Genomic DNA, 14,288 nt, shown 5'->3' with positions numbered 1-14,288 from the left:
CTCTATGAAATCTGCTCAGGGGATTGGGATTGGGTGTGAGGTAGACAAATAGGTCAGATGGATATCGACTCGGCCGTTGCGCATCAGAAAGGGCTAACAACGATGGTCTTGTCGCTTCCGGTGGCGAGGCGGGATGAGCTCGGACCGCTGCTGGGCATTATCAAACTGTGAGTCCTCTGGAACCGATCACAACACGTCCCACCAGCACCAAGGACAAGTTCAATACATGTTGTATCCTCGCAACATCCATCTTCTCGCGACTCCTGCGTGCGGAAGGCCCCGTGAACGAGGACAGTACGCTGCAGACGGAGCTGAACCAACTCACGCAACGGATCACCGAGGTCGACGCGGCGTTCTGGATCCGACAGGCGCCGGAAACGTTGGCCTGGATTATCTTCACGGGGGCGGCGGCTGCCCGCACCAGCCTGGATCGCGGGAGGCTGATCCTGTACGGGGGCACGGTCCTTACCGCTGTTGACTCGGAGAGGTTGGTGCTCGTCCGGCAGGGATGGGTCTACTTTGGCCTGCTGAGGAAAATTCGGCAGGTGCGTGCGATCCCTGCGTAGGAGTTGGTCCTGCAGGCAGAGTCGCGCGCATAGGTGGGATTGTGGATGTGTCAGGCCCTGGAGGTTCTCCATCCGACGACAGCAGGCTGCACTATTGGGATACAGAGAATGTTGGGGAACAGCTAGGGTGGACACCGACAATGATAAGGTTACTGAGGCATGCAGTGTTCGGCTGCGTAATTTATCCTTGCAATAGGACTCTTCGGAATAAGATAATCACAATTACGTGATGGGCATGATCATGCACAGAAACAGAATTACATTACCGGTACGATTATCTTGCAAAAAAGTCTTATCTCTACAGCAATGAACAAGAGAAAGGTCCCAGGACACAGGGCAGTTTCAAAGCGTGCGAACAATGCCCGCAGGCTCCGGCCTCAGATTATCGCGACATACGCTTTCGCTATCAAAGCTGCCCGGCCATGTGTTCTTGGTGCCTCAGGCGATAGTGCTATGTTTGATTTACCATCCATCCATTTATCCTACCGAATAAACTGATGTATCGTGAATCCCTCGCACAAGGCTCACAATCAAAAAGTTCATTCCGGAAGAAGTTGGCGGTCAACCACTTTCTAAACATGCGCATTCTTAGACTTGCATTATGGGAACGATTACCTAATTATGCAGACGTGCACGTTGACCCGAGCGTGGGAGGTGAAAATCACCCTCTGAAGTGAGGATGGAGAGGATGGCCCTACCCACATCCTCCATCAACGCCATTCTTCATAGACACAGAAAAGAAGGAAGCTGTTTTGGGTTGGGTGGTGATGCAATGACGTCGATATGTGGTATGGATAAGCGCCCCCCGGAAAACAGAAAAGTCAACTGAAACCGGGTTTATCTCCTCATACGCAACCGTACCACTTGACCAGTGATGCAATGCGCACACGACAGCTACTGGATGCATAAAGCTCAGGAAACAGATCAGAGGCAGAGCAACACCATCAGCATGCAACAATGGGAAACGAATCGTACACCGATCTGCTGATTATCGGCGCCGGCCCGGCCGGGCTAATGGCAGCCTGCTGGGCGGCGCAGTTCCAGATGCAGACGCGGATCATCGACCAGAAGCCCGGGCGGACACCCACGGGTCACGCGGACGGGCTGCAGAGTCGCACGCTGGAGATCCTGGACAGCTTTGGGATCGTTGATCCCGTCCTGCGGAAGTCGGTGCGACATACGGAGATGGCGTACTGGGTAAGGACTGTCGCACCGTCTACAATTGGGCTGCGGGAGGCTGATCAAGGGGATGTAGGCGATGAATGGGAGCACCGGGCACATCGAGCGGCGCAAACGAACCCCGTCGTTGCCCGGGAGCTCCGTGTATGATCAAAGGCTGCTAAACCAGGGCGCTACGGAGCAGGTCTTCCTCGACTATCTCCACGAGATGAGGATGCACGTTGAATACAGGACTCGAGCACGGGAGCTGGCACTATCGGAGTCCAAGTCCGAGACGGATCACAAAGTGGCCGTTGGGGTCGTGTCGGGTGAGGCGCAAGGTAAGCCTTTCTTGGGGAGGGACCTTATCTATCGTGCATTGGAACGTGGCTTACACTACCCAGACACGACCGATGGCTCGGAGACGATTCACTGTCGCTATCTGATTGCATGTGACGGTGCACGTGGCTGGACCCGGAACCAGTTGCATGTCCCAGTCGATAAGAATCTGGGGGAGTCGACCTGGGCGGTATTTGACATTGCCCCTATTACGGATTTCCGTACGTGCATGGTGAAGGCCAAGACTCTGCATCTTGATTCGTGCTAAGACATCACATAGCGGACATTCGTCAGTCGTGTGCGATTAGCTCCGGCGACCGTGGGAGTATGATGACCGCACCCAGAGAGAACCGGCTGGTTCGGTTCTACATCCATCCCAAGGGCGACAAAGAGCTCTACAATGGCCACGATACAAAGCATGAGCCATCGCTTGATGAGCTGGTTAGGACGGCGGAGAGCATGATGAAACCGTACAAGTTGGAGTACAAACATTGCGATTGGTACTCTTTATACTCAGTATGCACGTCACATCCCGAACCCTCCTTCTCATCACTCTGACAGCAAAGCAAAGATAAAACAGCAGCTTGTCAAGCAACTCCGGCCCCACGACAGGTAACGTAAGCCTGGACTTGGTTTCAGACAAGACGTTCCACTGACCATCATAAGAATATTTCTGGCTGGCGATGCTGCCCACACTCACTCCCCAAAGGCAGGTCAAGGGATGAATGTGTCGATGCAGGATACATACAACCTGGTTTGGAAGTTAGGTGCGGTCATCACCGGAGCTGCAAGCCCAAGGATACTGGAAACCTACGAGTCTGAAAGACGACCGGTGGCAGAGGAATTGTTGGAGCTGGATGCGCAGCTGGTCGGGGCGTATGAGAAAAACACCGGCGCGGCCAAGGGGATTGAATCGGTTCGGGACCAGTACTCCGAGTTCATATCGGGTCTAGGGGTGACCTACGGTCCTGATCTCCTCATTGCAGACCAGACTACACAGGGTTTGGCAAAGAACATCAAAGTAGGAAGACGGTTGGATCCGTTCTATGTGGTCAACCATGCCGAAGCTGCATCGATCAACCTGATGACCAGACTTTCAAGCGATGGGTCGTGGAGACTGCTGGTCTTTGCCGGGGATATTCGTCAAGCAGACACTCGTGTGCGTCTGGATTCATTTGCCAAGACGTTCAGCCAGCAGCCGCTGCTTGCACGCATGTGTGAGAAGCGGTACGGGACCCATGCTGGGTGGCTCCTGGAGACGATCCTCGTGCATGCAAGCCCACGCACATCAGTCGAGTTCCTTGAACTCCCTGAAATCTTCCACCCGTTTGACGACACGTGGGGATGGGATTACACGAGGGTATTCACGGACGAGGGCTCGTACGATCCAGGGTGTCGTGGTGCTTACGACGGCTATAGGATTGACAGGAATGCTGGGTGCGTTGTGCTTTGTCGACCGGACCAGCATGTTGGTTGGATTGGGGCTTTGGAGGATGTGAGTGGTCTGGAGGATTACTTTTCTGCGTTTTTAGACAGGTAAGACGATGGACGTAATGTACCGAATGGCTACTATGGCTACAATGTAGATACTGGTCTTGAATGAAGAGCTTTTCGAAACATGGTCTCTCCCCATCAGAAAGTTGATATCATTGCCATGTTAGCTTACATAAATATCCCTTGCTTTGGCCTCTCGCCAATATGTTGTCGCGAACCCGGCTATACATGGCTCGCTCACATGCAAGGCAAGGCAGCAGCAGATGCGTTGCCATATTCCGGGACCCTGCCAGCCCTGGCATCCGTGTTATGTCGAATCGAGAAAGCCCCAAATCTGCACGACACAAGCCTTGGATGCCGATCGAATGATCTGTCGGATTCGAGATGTAGATCTGGGTCCACGAGAGCGCCCCACTTCCGTCATGATGAAGTAGGGTCACTCCACACCTTCACTGGTGACCTAGCCCTAATCCCTCCTCCCGGACAGCTCCTCCAACAGGCCAAACACCACCACTCCCTACCACCTCCCCCTCTGCAGCGCAAATCCCTCGAAACTCAATCCCCCCAAGCTCCCGGCACCGAATCATCATGATGACCACATTTCAGCAGGGCAGGGACCATCGAAAATCCCCGATCATGACCCCGATCTGCCGGCCACTGTCTGGCGATCGAGAGCCAGCAAAACTGCGGGGTTTCACTGCACTCCTTTCTTCTGGAGAGGCCGGTCCCCTGGAAACCCCGCCAAGATGATGTCGAGCATGACTTCACATCCGTACTTTCCCCTCAACCACCGCATCATCGCCTCGTATCAACACCTCGCAGAGATACATAGTACGTAAAATGGGATCTGAAGTGACATCGATTAGGAATCAGGTTCTGGCTGGTCGACCGTGTCCCCGAGCATAAATATCCCCGACCGGGACACCCTGGTCTCGGTAGCCGATCCAACCACACTGACATATCTTCATCACCGACGCAACTCAGCACTAGCGACCAAGCCCTCAACTTAAACCACCCGTGTTCACATCAAAATGGCTCACAACACCAACCCCGGCAACTTCTCCAACCGCCCCCACGAGGAAGTGCAGAACATCGCCCGCAAGGGCGGCCAATCCAGCCACTCCGGCGGGTTCGCCAGCATGGACGAGGACAAGCAGGTGGGTGCTCCATCATCGCCCCGATCCTTCACCCCTCCTTAACTCTTGGGGTCCGTCACTCACTCAAAAATGATAGCGCAACATCGCCTCGATGGGCGGCCACGCGTCCAGCGGCAGCTTCCAACCGGGCGACCCGCGCGCCCGCGAGGCCGGCCACAAGGGCGGGCAGCACTCCGGCGGCAGCTTCGAGCCCGGCGACCCCCGCGCCCGCGAGGCTGGCCGGAAAGGCGGCTCCCGCACGGCGGACACCCCGGAGGAGTAAACAGTAAACCAGCGGGCCGCAGCCCCTCAGCCTCACCACCCACCGACGATGTTTTGAGCAGTTGGGGGTGTTCGGGGAAATCTTATGATGAACGTGACGTGATGCGACGCTTATGACGTGCAATGATTTTGATTGTATTTTTGCTGTCGTTGTGCGATATGGAATGGCGGTTGACAGGGATCGGGGAACTGTACGTTAGGCATCTGGTTATCAGAACGCTATGGCAATGGCAAATAGCGGTGGATTCATGGATTCACGTACTGTATACTCCGAAAGAATCAAAGTGGCCCGAGTACAAAACTTAAAACTGACCTGTGTGCGGTGCTTTCATATCGTAAAACGTCAGCAGTCCCACCCACACCCTGCAGGCACGGTACCGCCTGTCCTCTACTCTATCTAGTGCTTAGGCTTCCCTTATCAGGTATCTATCTAAGGTTGCCAGCAAGAGTCTGGAGTTGAGATGAGTGAGGATAGCGCCAAGCGCTGTAGACAGCGAGCTGAGCCAGGACTGAATTGCGAGAGTCGAAGCGAGCATCGAAGCGAGCGTCGAGTCGATCCAAGAAAGCCGGACAGATCTCGTGTGGACTGTTCGTTCGCCACCAAGGACCCCGTCCATCTGCATGTGTACTATACGTATGTATTTACAGTACAGAGTCCGATCGGAGACCGCCCAACCAAGCCCAACCAAGTCGTGACATCCATACCGATGGCATTCCATTTTTAGCTTCCACGATCTCTACATAAAGTTACGAGGACGTACATAGTACGTCCTCCGTATAAGTATGTCCAGCCCGTGTGTCAAAGCACAGACCAGACACCAACCCAAGACCCACACTGAACCCCCAATCCCAGGGCTAGTCAAAGATGATCGCACGAATCCCTCCAAATCCTAAATCGTGCTTTTTCCCAACTCCCCCTCCCCCGTCCTCTCGAATCCCCACCCATGCCCCAAAAATTCTCCAAAGCGATCAATCGGAAGGGTTAGTGTGAGTGAAACACGGCAAGACGGGGAAAGGGCAAGCTTAGACGTTTTGAAACATGCTTGGCTGCAGCCCACATGAAGTGTGCAGGTAGACTAAAGTTATAGTGGGGATAAGGCTTTTTACATAGGACAGCAATCCAGTTGGCCCCGACTAAACGCTGCGTGGGGCGCACTGGGGACGGCGGAAGGACTGTGACTTTGCCTGTTTGGGTAAACCCGACAAAGTCCCGAGTCAGCTCGAAGTCGTGACATCATTCATGGCTGCTTGCTTTTTGGTGGTCCGTCGGTGAGATTCTTCGGTAGAGCTCGACATCCCATCCCTATCATTACGTTTCTCCGGGGGAAGTAGAGGAAATTACTGATACTGGCGGTTGAGATGTTCGAAGGTTTGATTGGAAAATTCTGTCCGATTGGAAAATGTTGTGTTATTTTCTTGTAGTGGTAATTTTTGTGTTTCATGTCATGAATAGTTCTTTTTGACAGTCGAGAAAAACAATGAATCAATCCGCTGGCGCTTGCTTGGTTTACAAAATGCAATGAGTGAAGCCGCCTCCTTTGTCCCAGAAACTTAACCGGTACGCCCCCATCCCCATACACTTAACTGCCCGCGTCGCCGGACAGCGCACTGGTGTACATCCAGACGCACAACTCAATGTAGAAAGTCCAACAAGGAAAGTAAGGAGAAAAAGAGGAGAGGACCAATCCCATATATCCCTAAGAGAAACCGTAAGAAAGTCGTGTAAATTGTAGTCGTCCGCATGGTCGGATACGATCACGGACTCTCCTGTATCTTCACTCCCTCCTCCTGCTCATCTGTTTTTGAATCACCAGCGTTAGGCAAGTGAAGCATATCATCGAATCCATACGCAGCCTCCGGCGCAACCTCCTGTTTCGCATCGCTTTGATGCGCCGGAGACAGCGGCGTGGACCGCGATGACCGACCCAGCGGGCCACCGTCCTCTTTGGCCGAGGCCTCACTGGCGCCCGAGACCGAGGCACTCCGCTGCGAGAGGTGGGCCACCATCCGCGCCAGATGGGCCTTGATGGCCGGGTCGTCGCAGCCGGAGTGCCGCAGGAGCTCGTTCTTCAGCTCCAGGATCTGGCTGCGCAGCTGGCTGACCTCCGACTCCAGCCGCGTGTTGGCCTGCGTCACCTCCATGCACCGGCTCTCCAGCTGGCGCGTGTGCTCCTTCTTCTTGCGCCGGCACTTGTTGGCCGCCACGCGGTTGCGCTCGAGGAACCGCTCGCGCTTCTGCTGCTCCACCGCGTCGTGGGTCGGCGAGAAGACCGGCTCGCTGGGCCGGCGCGCCGCGTTGTAGCCCGTCGTGCTGCTGCCGCTGCTACTGCTGCTGCTGATGCTGCTGATGCTGCCGTAGCTGCTGCGGTGCGATTGGTCGCTGATGCTCCCGCGGGATGTGATCTCGTGCATTGGGACGGGGTAGGAGGAGGTTGTGCTGGCGGCGAAGGGGTGCATGGTGGGGTCGAGGAGGGGTTCTTTCGAGGCGAGGTGCGGGTGTTGCTGTTGCTGTTGGTGGACGTGGGCAGGCATGGGTTGGTCGGGCGAGAAGAGGTTCGGTTCAATGTATGCATTCATGAAGCTTTGTTGTTGCTGCGGTGGTGGTGATGGGTGCGCCTGCTTTTGTTGCTGCGGTTGCTGTTGGAACCCGTCGAACCGCTCCGATGCGGCGGGGGCTGCAGCACCCGGGGTGCTCCCGCTCATCGACCATTCTTGCATCCCCTCGAACAATGGCATCGTCAGGAACTCGGAGGAGATTGTGCTGTCCAGGAAGAACGGCATTGGGCCTGTCCAGGTAATTTCGGACTTGGACGGCGCCCCTGGCATGGAGGCGTGGTCGAGATTGACGGACATCACTGTATGCTTTTCTTTCACAGAAAGGTGGTGCGGTGCACGAATCAATTCGGGGTTGGACTTTTCGTCTTACGCAAAGGACAAGCTAATTGCCACTGCACGGTGTTCAGATTGAAGGAGACGCGCAACCGGAAGGGACGTGGTAGACAATCTCAGGGAAGTGACAGAATTTGTGTAACTATATGGGATAGTGACAGGAGGGTTCTTGCCGTGATCACCAGTAGTCAGTTTTCAGCAGGGTAAGTCCAATGGAAGGTAGGTAGGACAGCAGGAAGGTATGTCAAAGGTATAGTAGCTGGGTAGTGTGAGTATGAGTAGGTAGTATGTTGTAGGAGGGGGGTGGTGTGGTGGAGTATTACACATCTTTATTAGAAACCGAGCGCACTCCCCAACTGAGGACCCGGCAATGACGATGCATGCGGGCCAACCAGTTTTGACACTAAGATGAAAAGAAAAAAGAAAAAGAGTTGAGACGGGCGAAAGAACTAGAGGATATTTCCGGGAGAGGCCTTGGGGGTTATGAATGGGCAGTTGATCGGCTCTCACAGCAGAGCGCGAGAGATTTTGCTTCAATGCAGTTCAAGGAACGATGGGAAGGACGTTGACAGGGGGCAGGAGGATGTATCCAGAGGACATGATTGGATGCACCAATACTCCGGTGGGCTCGACCCGATGGATCCAGGTGGTGTCCATCTCCAGCGAAAATTCATTGAGGTTGATATCTTGGATCGCGGGGAGGAGAGGGATTTGGATTTGGATTTGGAAAATGACGTCTCCAGTCGATCTGCTTACTCCAGTACTTCCCGCCTCATCCGACCAAGTAGGAAGGTAGGTCGGTAGGTACTGTACCGGACCAAATGCAACGAATTGTCTAGAAGCGTACTGTAGATCCTGCCGAGATATCCTTATCCTACTGTCTCTGATAGTATCCATGGCTATCCATTGACTCTCACTCTGCTTCCAATCTATTCTTACCTTTCCTATTGTTCTTCGATGCAACCGACTCGATGACTAATCTGCTGATCGCTTCCGTTTCGAACCCAGGGATCTTGTTCCGCCAATCAGAATGCTTCACATGGTCGAGTATCCCAATCATCTACTGCCGTCACTATGCTTTTGTACTGTACTTCCTACAGTACCTTAGGAAGTCAACCTTCAACGAAGTCTTCAGGTCGCATCGTACGCACGTTTTTGCTACATGCCTCCTTGCCCCCCCCCCTTCGCATCTCCTCGTCGTACTTATCCGATCCACGGCTTCTTCCCACTGAATTTTTTGCGGGATCCCGATCCCGTCCCCTCCCTCCCTTCTCGACCAAGACAAGACCAGAGCCACGACCTTCAATGATCAAAATGACGCAGTGAGTATCAGGGTCGACAAAAATCTATGATGAAAGAACAAAAGCAGTACAGGACAGCATTGCCGTCCCCACTTGGATGAAGCCATCCCGCACCACCCCCTGGAGATCGGCCCGTTAGTGAGGATGCATCCCACAGCCTCCTACGTATACACGCATACTAAGTACAGATGAGTGTATCTATCTGTAACTGGAGAGTACTTTTACTAAGTAAAGGGGAGATAGGATCACCTCGTCTCTTCCTCGCGGATTGCAACCCGTCCGCTCACGCACCCGCCCACAACCCACCCAGCTCCCGGCTCCCCCCCTCCCTCAAGTGCGGGTCAACCTAAAGCACATTGCATACACTTGAGTGGAGAGAAGCAATGGAGCAGGGCAGGCTCAAAGTTCCTTCGAAAACCGGATGCTTGACTTCGATGCTTTTAGTCAGTTCGCAATGCGACCGTGCAATCTTGGCGGATGCCTCAGCGCTCAGGCGCTCATTGGTGTGCGGCCTGCGGATAACTTACCCGGCGGTCGACGTTTTCGGCCATGCTGCTTCTTCCCTCACAAAGCTAGAAAAAGAAAAGTAGATGTTCGTTCTCGGATGGATTCAGCCGGGAGAGTTTGGTTGATGGTCAACCATTATTGCATTGCGTTTTCGGACTTGGTGGTGAAGTGGTGAAGAAATTGACGGCTCACCGAATCCTCCAGAGCTTTGGACAGTTTTCTCCTGCGCACTCAAAGAAGAGTTCCGGTCGATTCGATCAGATATACTTTGCTACTCTGCGTAGCTACTGTAATGGATTACCTTAGATGGGCAATGACTTCCTCCCCCCCCACCTCCCCAATGCGGGTCCGTTAACGGGCACACACAAGCAAGATCACGCCAGCACGCACCGCACCGCACTTGGAAACCCAGCTAAAACGGGAGATAGTGCTCATTAGGTACTGTACCTACTAGGTCGCCCAGCGTCAACCCCCATCGGATTCTTTATCCTCACCTACCTCATTGGTCAATAAGCGCGGACACAGAACAAAACGCAACGCAACGCAATCGAAATGTCATAACAAGTAGTCTAATTCTTTTCTGGAAGGGACGATGGCGAATTTCTCGCCGGTAGCACTTGGTGTGACGTTCCACAGCACGGCACTTTGACAGGGTGCATTGCAAATCCTTTCCAACGCTGATACGTACAGCACCGTCGACACTACTGGGGAAGAAAATCTTGTTTTGTGTTATCGACTGATCGTATGCAGGGGATTGATACTGAGTACTGGGCACAGGAATTTCCCTGCTTGATTCGATTCGATTCAGTGTACGGAGAACCGAGTCTAGACCCGACGCTTTCCTATCTAGTTCGCTCTTAGACCTACCCCGTCTCGGGGGGGAGAGAGGGGGGGGGCGACCGGTCAAACCGGTTGATTATCTATCTAGTAAGTTAGTTGTTGATTGAACCCTGTCGATTATCCAGGATGATAGCTAGGTGCATAGTGTATCGACCGAATCCGTGCGATCGTGTACGTGTAGGATGGTGAGCTCATTTGCATGGGTTCGAACTTCCAAGTGCCGCCGCCTGCCCTGCTGCTACCCCACCTGTGGAGCAAATCCCTTGGTGGCTTGCACGATCTGGCCTGAGCCAAGGCCGAGCTTCTACCGGGCGAGCTCACAACTTCCGGCCCCGCAGGCTCTTCCCCCGTCCGCTCTTGTGCTATAACGGAAGAGGCGCAATGGTTGGATTTCGAATCTCATCTCGAGAGCGTGTGATGTTGGTGCAGCACAATAAGAGAGAGAGCCTGGAGTCCGACTTGCCATGGCTTTTTCCTTCTGCAAGCCAGACCAGTCTTGATTCTCCCCCCCCCCACCCCAAATCCCTGCCCGGCTACCATTGTCATCATTTACAAGACTGTCGAGAGGTGATCGGAGCCCGCCGGGCCGATGGAGAGGATAGGGTAGAGCTGAGTCCAATATCCGACCGGCGTTAGGGCAGCGGCTCCAACCCCGTCGAAAACGGATCCCAGCTCCAGTCACCCTGCAGGTACTCGGTGAAAAAGCTCTCCATGACGGGATCATGCTGCGCCGCAATCTCCAAATCCTGGCCGACGAGTCCGGAATCGCACGCGACCGACGCCAACCCGAGCAGATTCTCCACCGCCTCTTGTTGCTGTTGCTGCGTGTTGGTGGTGGTATTCCCATCGGTCGGCGGGTAAGCCGGCTGGAATGGGCCGCCGTCGACTGCGCTGGCGGTGGGGTCTAGCAGCGCATTCCCCCCGGTCGCATTTAACTGGTGCGGCAGCTGCAGGTGCTGGTGGTGCTTCTGGCTCAACCGCTCGACGGTGAGGTCGACGATGCGGTCGAAGTTCTCCTTGCCGTGGCGCACCGAGGGCCACCACTGGCCACCAATGCTGAGGAGGTTGGAGCACCCGCGCAGGCACTGCAGGGCCTCCTTGAAGGGCACGACGGCCTGCAGCTCTGGGGAGGCCCAGAAGCAGTAGATGATGGTCGCGCCCGAGGCGAAGATCCCGTGGATGTTGCGCCATGTGAAGTAGAAATGCTCCTGCGTGTTGAGGCGGTTGTAGATGTGGATGCGGTCGCGAGAGCTGCGGTAGCAGTGCAGGAGGGCGGCGGGGGTGGGCGCGGGGCACGCCTGCGACGGCTGGTACAGCAGCGTGATGGCCCCATGATACAAAACCTCGAGCTTCAGGATCTTGCACTGGTGCTTGAAGGCGTGATCCTCGTCGTGTGCGGTGGTGGTTTCCTCCGAGGGGGCGCGGGTCACGCGCACGTCCGCGAGCCACTGGTCGAGACTCGTCTTGATGCGCGCTTGTTCCCCGGCTGTGTCTGTCGGCCATGAAAGGGCGTTCCCGCGGTTGGGGAGGTGATAGAGCAGGATTTTGATCTCTGAGATCAAGGCGTCCAGTTTGAAGCGGTGGATGGAAAAGTGCAGCTCCGAGTGGCTGTTGACGTTGGAGCTGGCGGTTTCGTCGACGACGAATTCATTGAGGCCTGGCAGGCGGATGTCGAAGGTCTCGTCGCGGATGCCAAGCGGTCGGCCCTGGATCGTGGAGATGGATCTGCGAGTCGGTTAGTCAAGGGAGAGAGACGAATGGCGGATCGGTCAGTGCAACGCACCGGTCGAGGTTATAGACGGTGTAGAAGATCAGCCGTCGTAAAGCAAGGGCGGTGGGCGAATTGTCCACATCGTCTTTCGGCTCTCGATGCAGTCCGAGATCAATCACGTGGGACATGGCGATATGCACTAGGGTCCAGATGCTCAGATTGGTGGGCCCCACCATCCCCTGCACGATGAACAGGAGGATGCTTTGCAGGGCCGTCACGGAAATGCCGCTCAGGCACTCGGCTGCGGCCGTGGAGGCGATGGCGTAGAATCGGGCGGGCGGGTACTCGAAATTCTTGTTCCGCGTGAGGATCGTCGCCGCAAGGGAGAGCACCATGAACACGTGCAGCGCTGCGGCGAAGATGGAGATGGGCGTTGTGTCGTCGTCAGCCACCTTGTCGAAGCGCCCGTTGTACGAGAAGGGCTCCATCTCCTCCGGCCATCCGTTGCGGTCCACATTCCCTTGGTACCCGCGTTCCGCGCAGAACCAAAGTGCGTTGTAGGCATTAAATAGAGAGGTGGCGTGCAGGAAAGGGTGATCGACATGGAGCTCTTGAAGGTAGATACCAATGAGATGGTTGGCTTCGTCGGGCGAAGGTAAGTCCTGCGCATGGTCAGCGAGCGCCTATGATGTGCAGCGAGAATGGCCCAAGTCAGGACAACAGGAATGTCGCCCGTTCCTCTATAAAGAATAGGTAGGACGAGATCGTATGCGTACCCTTCTAAGTTTGTTGTACAACACACGATACGCCTCAGGCGAAGGACCTGGGACAGTACGGCGTTTCGAATTCCCCCGCGTACCATACGACGAGGTGGAGGTGGCTGGGGAGAGAGGACTGTCCGCCCCAATCAACTTCGTGAAGAAGAGGCCGGATGAGGACCCCAGATAGTATTTTTGTCGCGAGTCGGAGTGGAGTGATAGCATCCCCAAGTCCATGGCTACCGAGCGTGCTTCGGCCGAAGGGGTAGCAGCCTCCTTGTCAGCCGCGTGCTGCACACATGAAGCGGGCAGCTCCGCGTGTTCTGGGCCTGGTACCTGCGCAGGCGTTCGCGGTAGAAGTTCGCTGTCTGATGCATGCAAGGAATCAAAGGGTCTTTTTCTGGTCTTTGATTCTCCGAGTGTCGTCGGTAGGTGCACAGCTGTACTTCCCGTCGGGGTAGTCGATGAGGTTCTACGTGGGACGGTATCTGGCAACACGGATTGATCGATCGGTGGTGCTTTGGAGAGGTCGAACTCTGGATTTAAGAGCAGAAGTTGCTCTTCAAGCCATTCGATCCGCGCATGGCACCGTACGGCGTAGCTGGTGTACCGTCAGCTCGCAACCCAACCTTGTGCACGCATGTCAAATGCACGTACTCGCGTGGGATGGAAATGTCATTGTTGCGCCCATCAACATCGACGCAGCTTGCTTTAGCACGGGCACAGTTTGAGCACGCTGGAATGCCGCCATCGCACTGCGTTGTGACGGTTAGCCGGTAGCCGTTGAATGGATGGATAGTGGGCAATGGTGTGTGTCCAATGGGGAGTCCCTGATTACAGGCGCACCTTGATGCGTTTGGATCTGCATCGCCGACATGCTAGACGGACCTTCTTGGCCGGGGTCGGCGCCGCCGCATCTTGCGATCTCGGGCTCATTGATGATCACGCAGTATCCGAAGCAGAGAAATCTGGAGAATGGGATGGGATGATTCATGCAAGATTAAGCGGCCAAGCACTTCCTGCCCCGATGAAGCCGAGCTAGTCTGATTACCTCAGCATCCGGGGTGCGGGGTGGCTCGAAGGGGACTCGCTCCTACACGTTGTCTGTTCACTTATATCTTTGGTGAATGTCCATTCGGCACTAATTGGAATGATTGAAGACCAGAGACTAGTTCACTCGCTTATGTACATCCTCAACCACTGAAGAGAAAACCCCGTAGTGGCTTTGAATTGTTGTTGTGAACATATCTTCGCCTCCATGCGCAGCCGACGGATACATCCGATAGCACTCCACAGGATATATCCAT

The 14,288-nt window shown here is 54.9% G+C and overlaps 5 protein-coding genes across 5 annotated transcripts; 3 read left to right on the top strand and 2 right to left on the bottom strand.

Annotated features, from left to right (window-relative positions):
- Positions 1-102: 102 nt before the first annotated feature.
- BO82DRAFT_392622 (uncharacterized protein) lies at positions 103-956 on the top strand (the record flags this gene model as incomplete). Its single annotated transcript, XM_025638629.1, has 3 exons — positions 103-167; positions 206-545; positions 763-956. 3 exons carry the CDS (start codon positions 103-105, stop codon positions 775-777), a joined length of 420 nt encoding a protein of 139 aa, XP_025491413.1. The 3' UTR covers positions 778-956.
- A 567-nt stretch (positions 957-1,523) lies between these two features.
- On the top strand, positions 1,524-3,603 carry BO82DRAFT_284737 (FAD binding domain protein; the record flags this gene model as incomplete). The annotated part of the gene is made up of 6 exons (XM_025631465.1): positions 1,524-1,763; positions 1,822-2,053; positions 2,129-2,284; positions 2,344-2,579; positions 2,635-2,675; positions 2,730-3,603. The coding sequence occupies 6 exons, from the start codon at positions 1,524-1,526 to the stop codon at positions 3,601-3,603; spliced, it is 1,779 nt and encodes a 592-aa protein (XP_025491412.1).
- Positions 3,604-4,369: 766 nt separating this feature from the next.
- On the top strand, positions 4,370-5,270 carry BO82DRAFT_354922 (general stress protein). Its single transcript, XM_025635315.1, has 2 exons — positions 4,370-4,714; positions 4,791-5,270. The coding sequence occupies exons 1-2, from the start codon at positions 4,589-4,591 to the stop codon at positions 4,974-4,976; spliced, it is 312 nt and encodes a 103-aa protein (XP_025491411.1). The 5' UTR covers positions 4,370-4,588; the 3' UTR covers positions 4,977-5,270.
- A 1,303-nt stretch (positions 5,271-6,573) lies between these two features.
- On the bottom strand, positions 6,574-8,087 carry BO82DRAFT_96500 (bZIP transcription factor). Its single transcript, XM_025641704.1, has one exon. The coding sequence runs from the start codon at positions 7,826-7,828 to the stop codon at positions 6,731-6,733; it is 1,098 nt and encodes a 365-aa protein (XP_025491410.1). The 5' UTR covers positions 7,829-8,087; the 3' UTR covers positions 6,574-6,730.
- A 2,951-nt stretch (positions 8,088-11,038) lies between these two features.
- BO82DRAFT_383948 (uncharacterized protein) lies at positions 11,039-14,197 on the bottom strand. Its single transcript, XM_025638061.1, has 6 exons — positions 13,828-14,197; positions 13,639-13,736; positions 13,000-13,582; positions 12,296-12,885; positions 11,491-12,237; positions 11,039-11,403 (listed from the first exon to the last, which is right to left on the bottom strand). Exons 1-6 carry the CDS (start codon positions 13,915-13,917, stop codon positions 11,145-11,147), a joined length of 2,367 nt encoding a protein of 788 aa, XP_025491409.1. The 5' UTR covers positions 13,918-14,197; the 3' UTR covers positions 11,039-11,144.
- Positions 14,198-14,288: the final 91 nt, after the last annotated feature.

This window comes from Aspergillus uvarum (genome assembly GCF_003184745.1).
Source record: "Aspergillus uvarum CBS 121591 unplaced genomic scaffold BO82scaffold_31, whole genome shotgun sequence".
In the NCBI taxonomy this organism is placed as follows: Eukaryota; Fungi; Ascomycota; class Eurotiomycetes; order Eurotiales; family Aspergillaceae; genus Aspergillus; species Aspergillus uvarum.
This window is presented reverse-complemented; position numbering and strand designations above follow the sequence as displayed.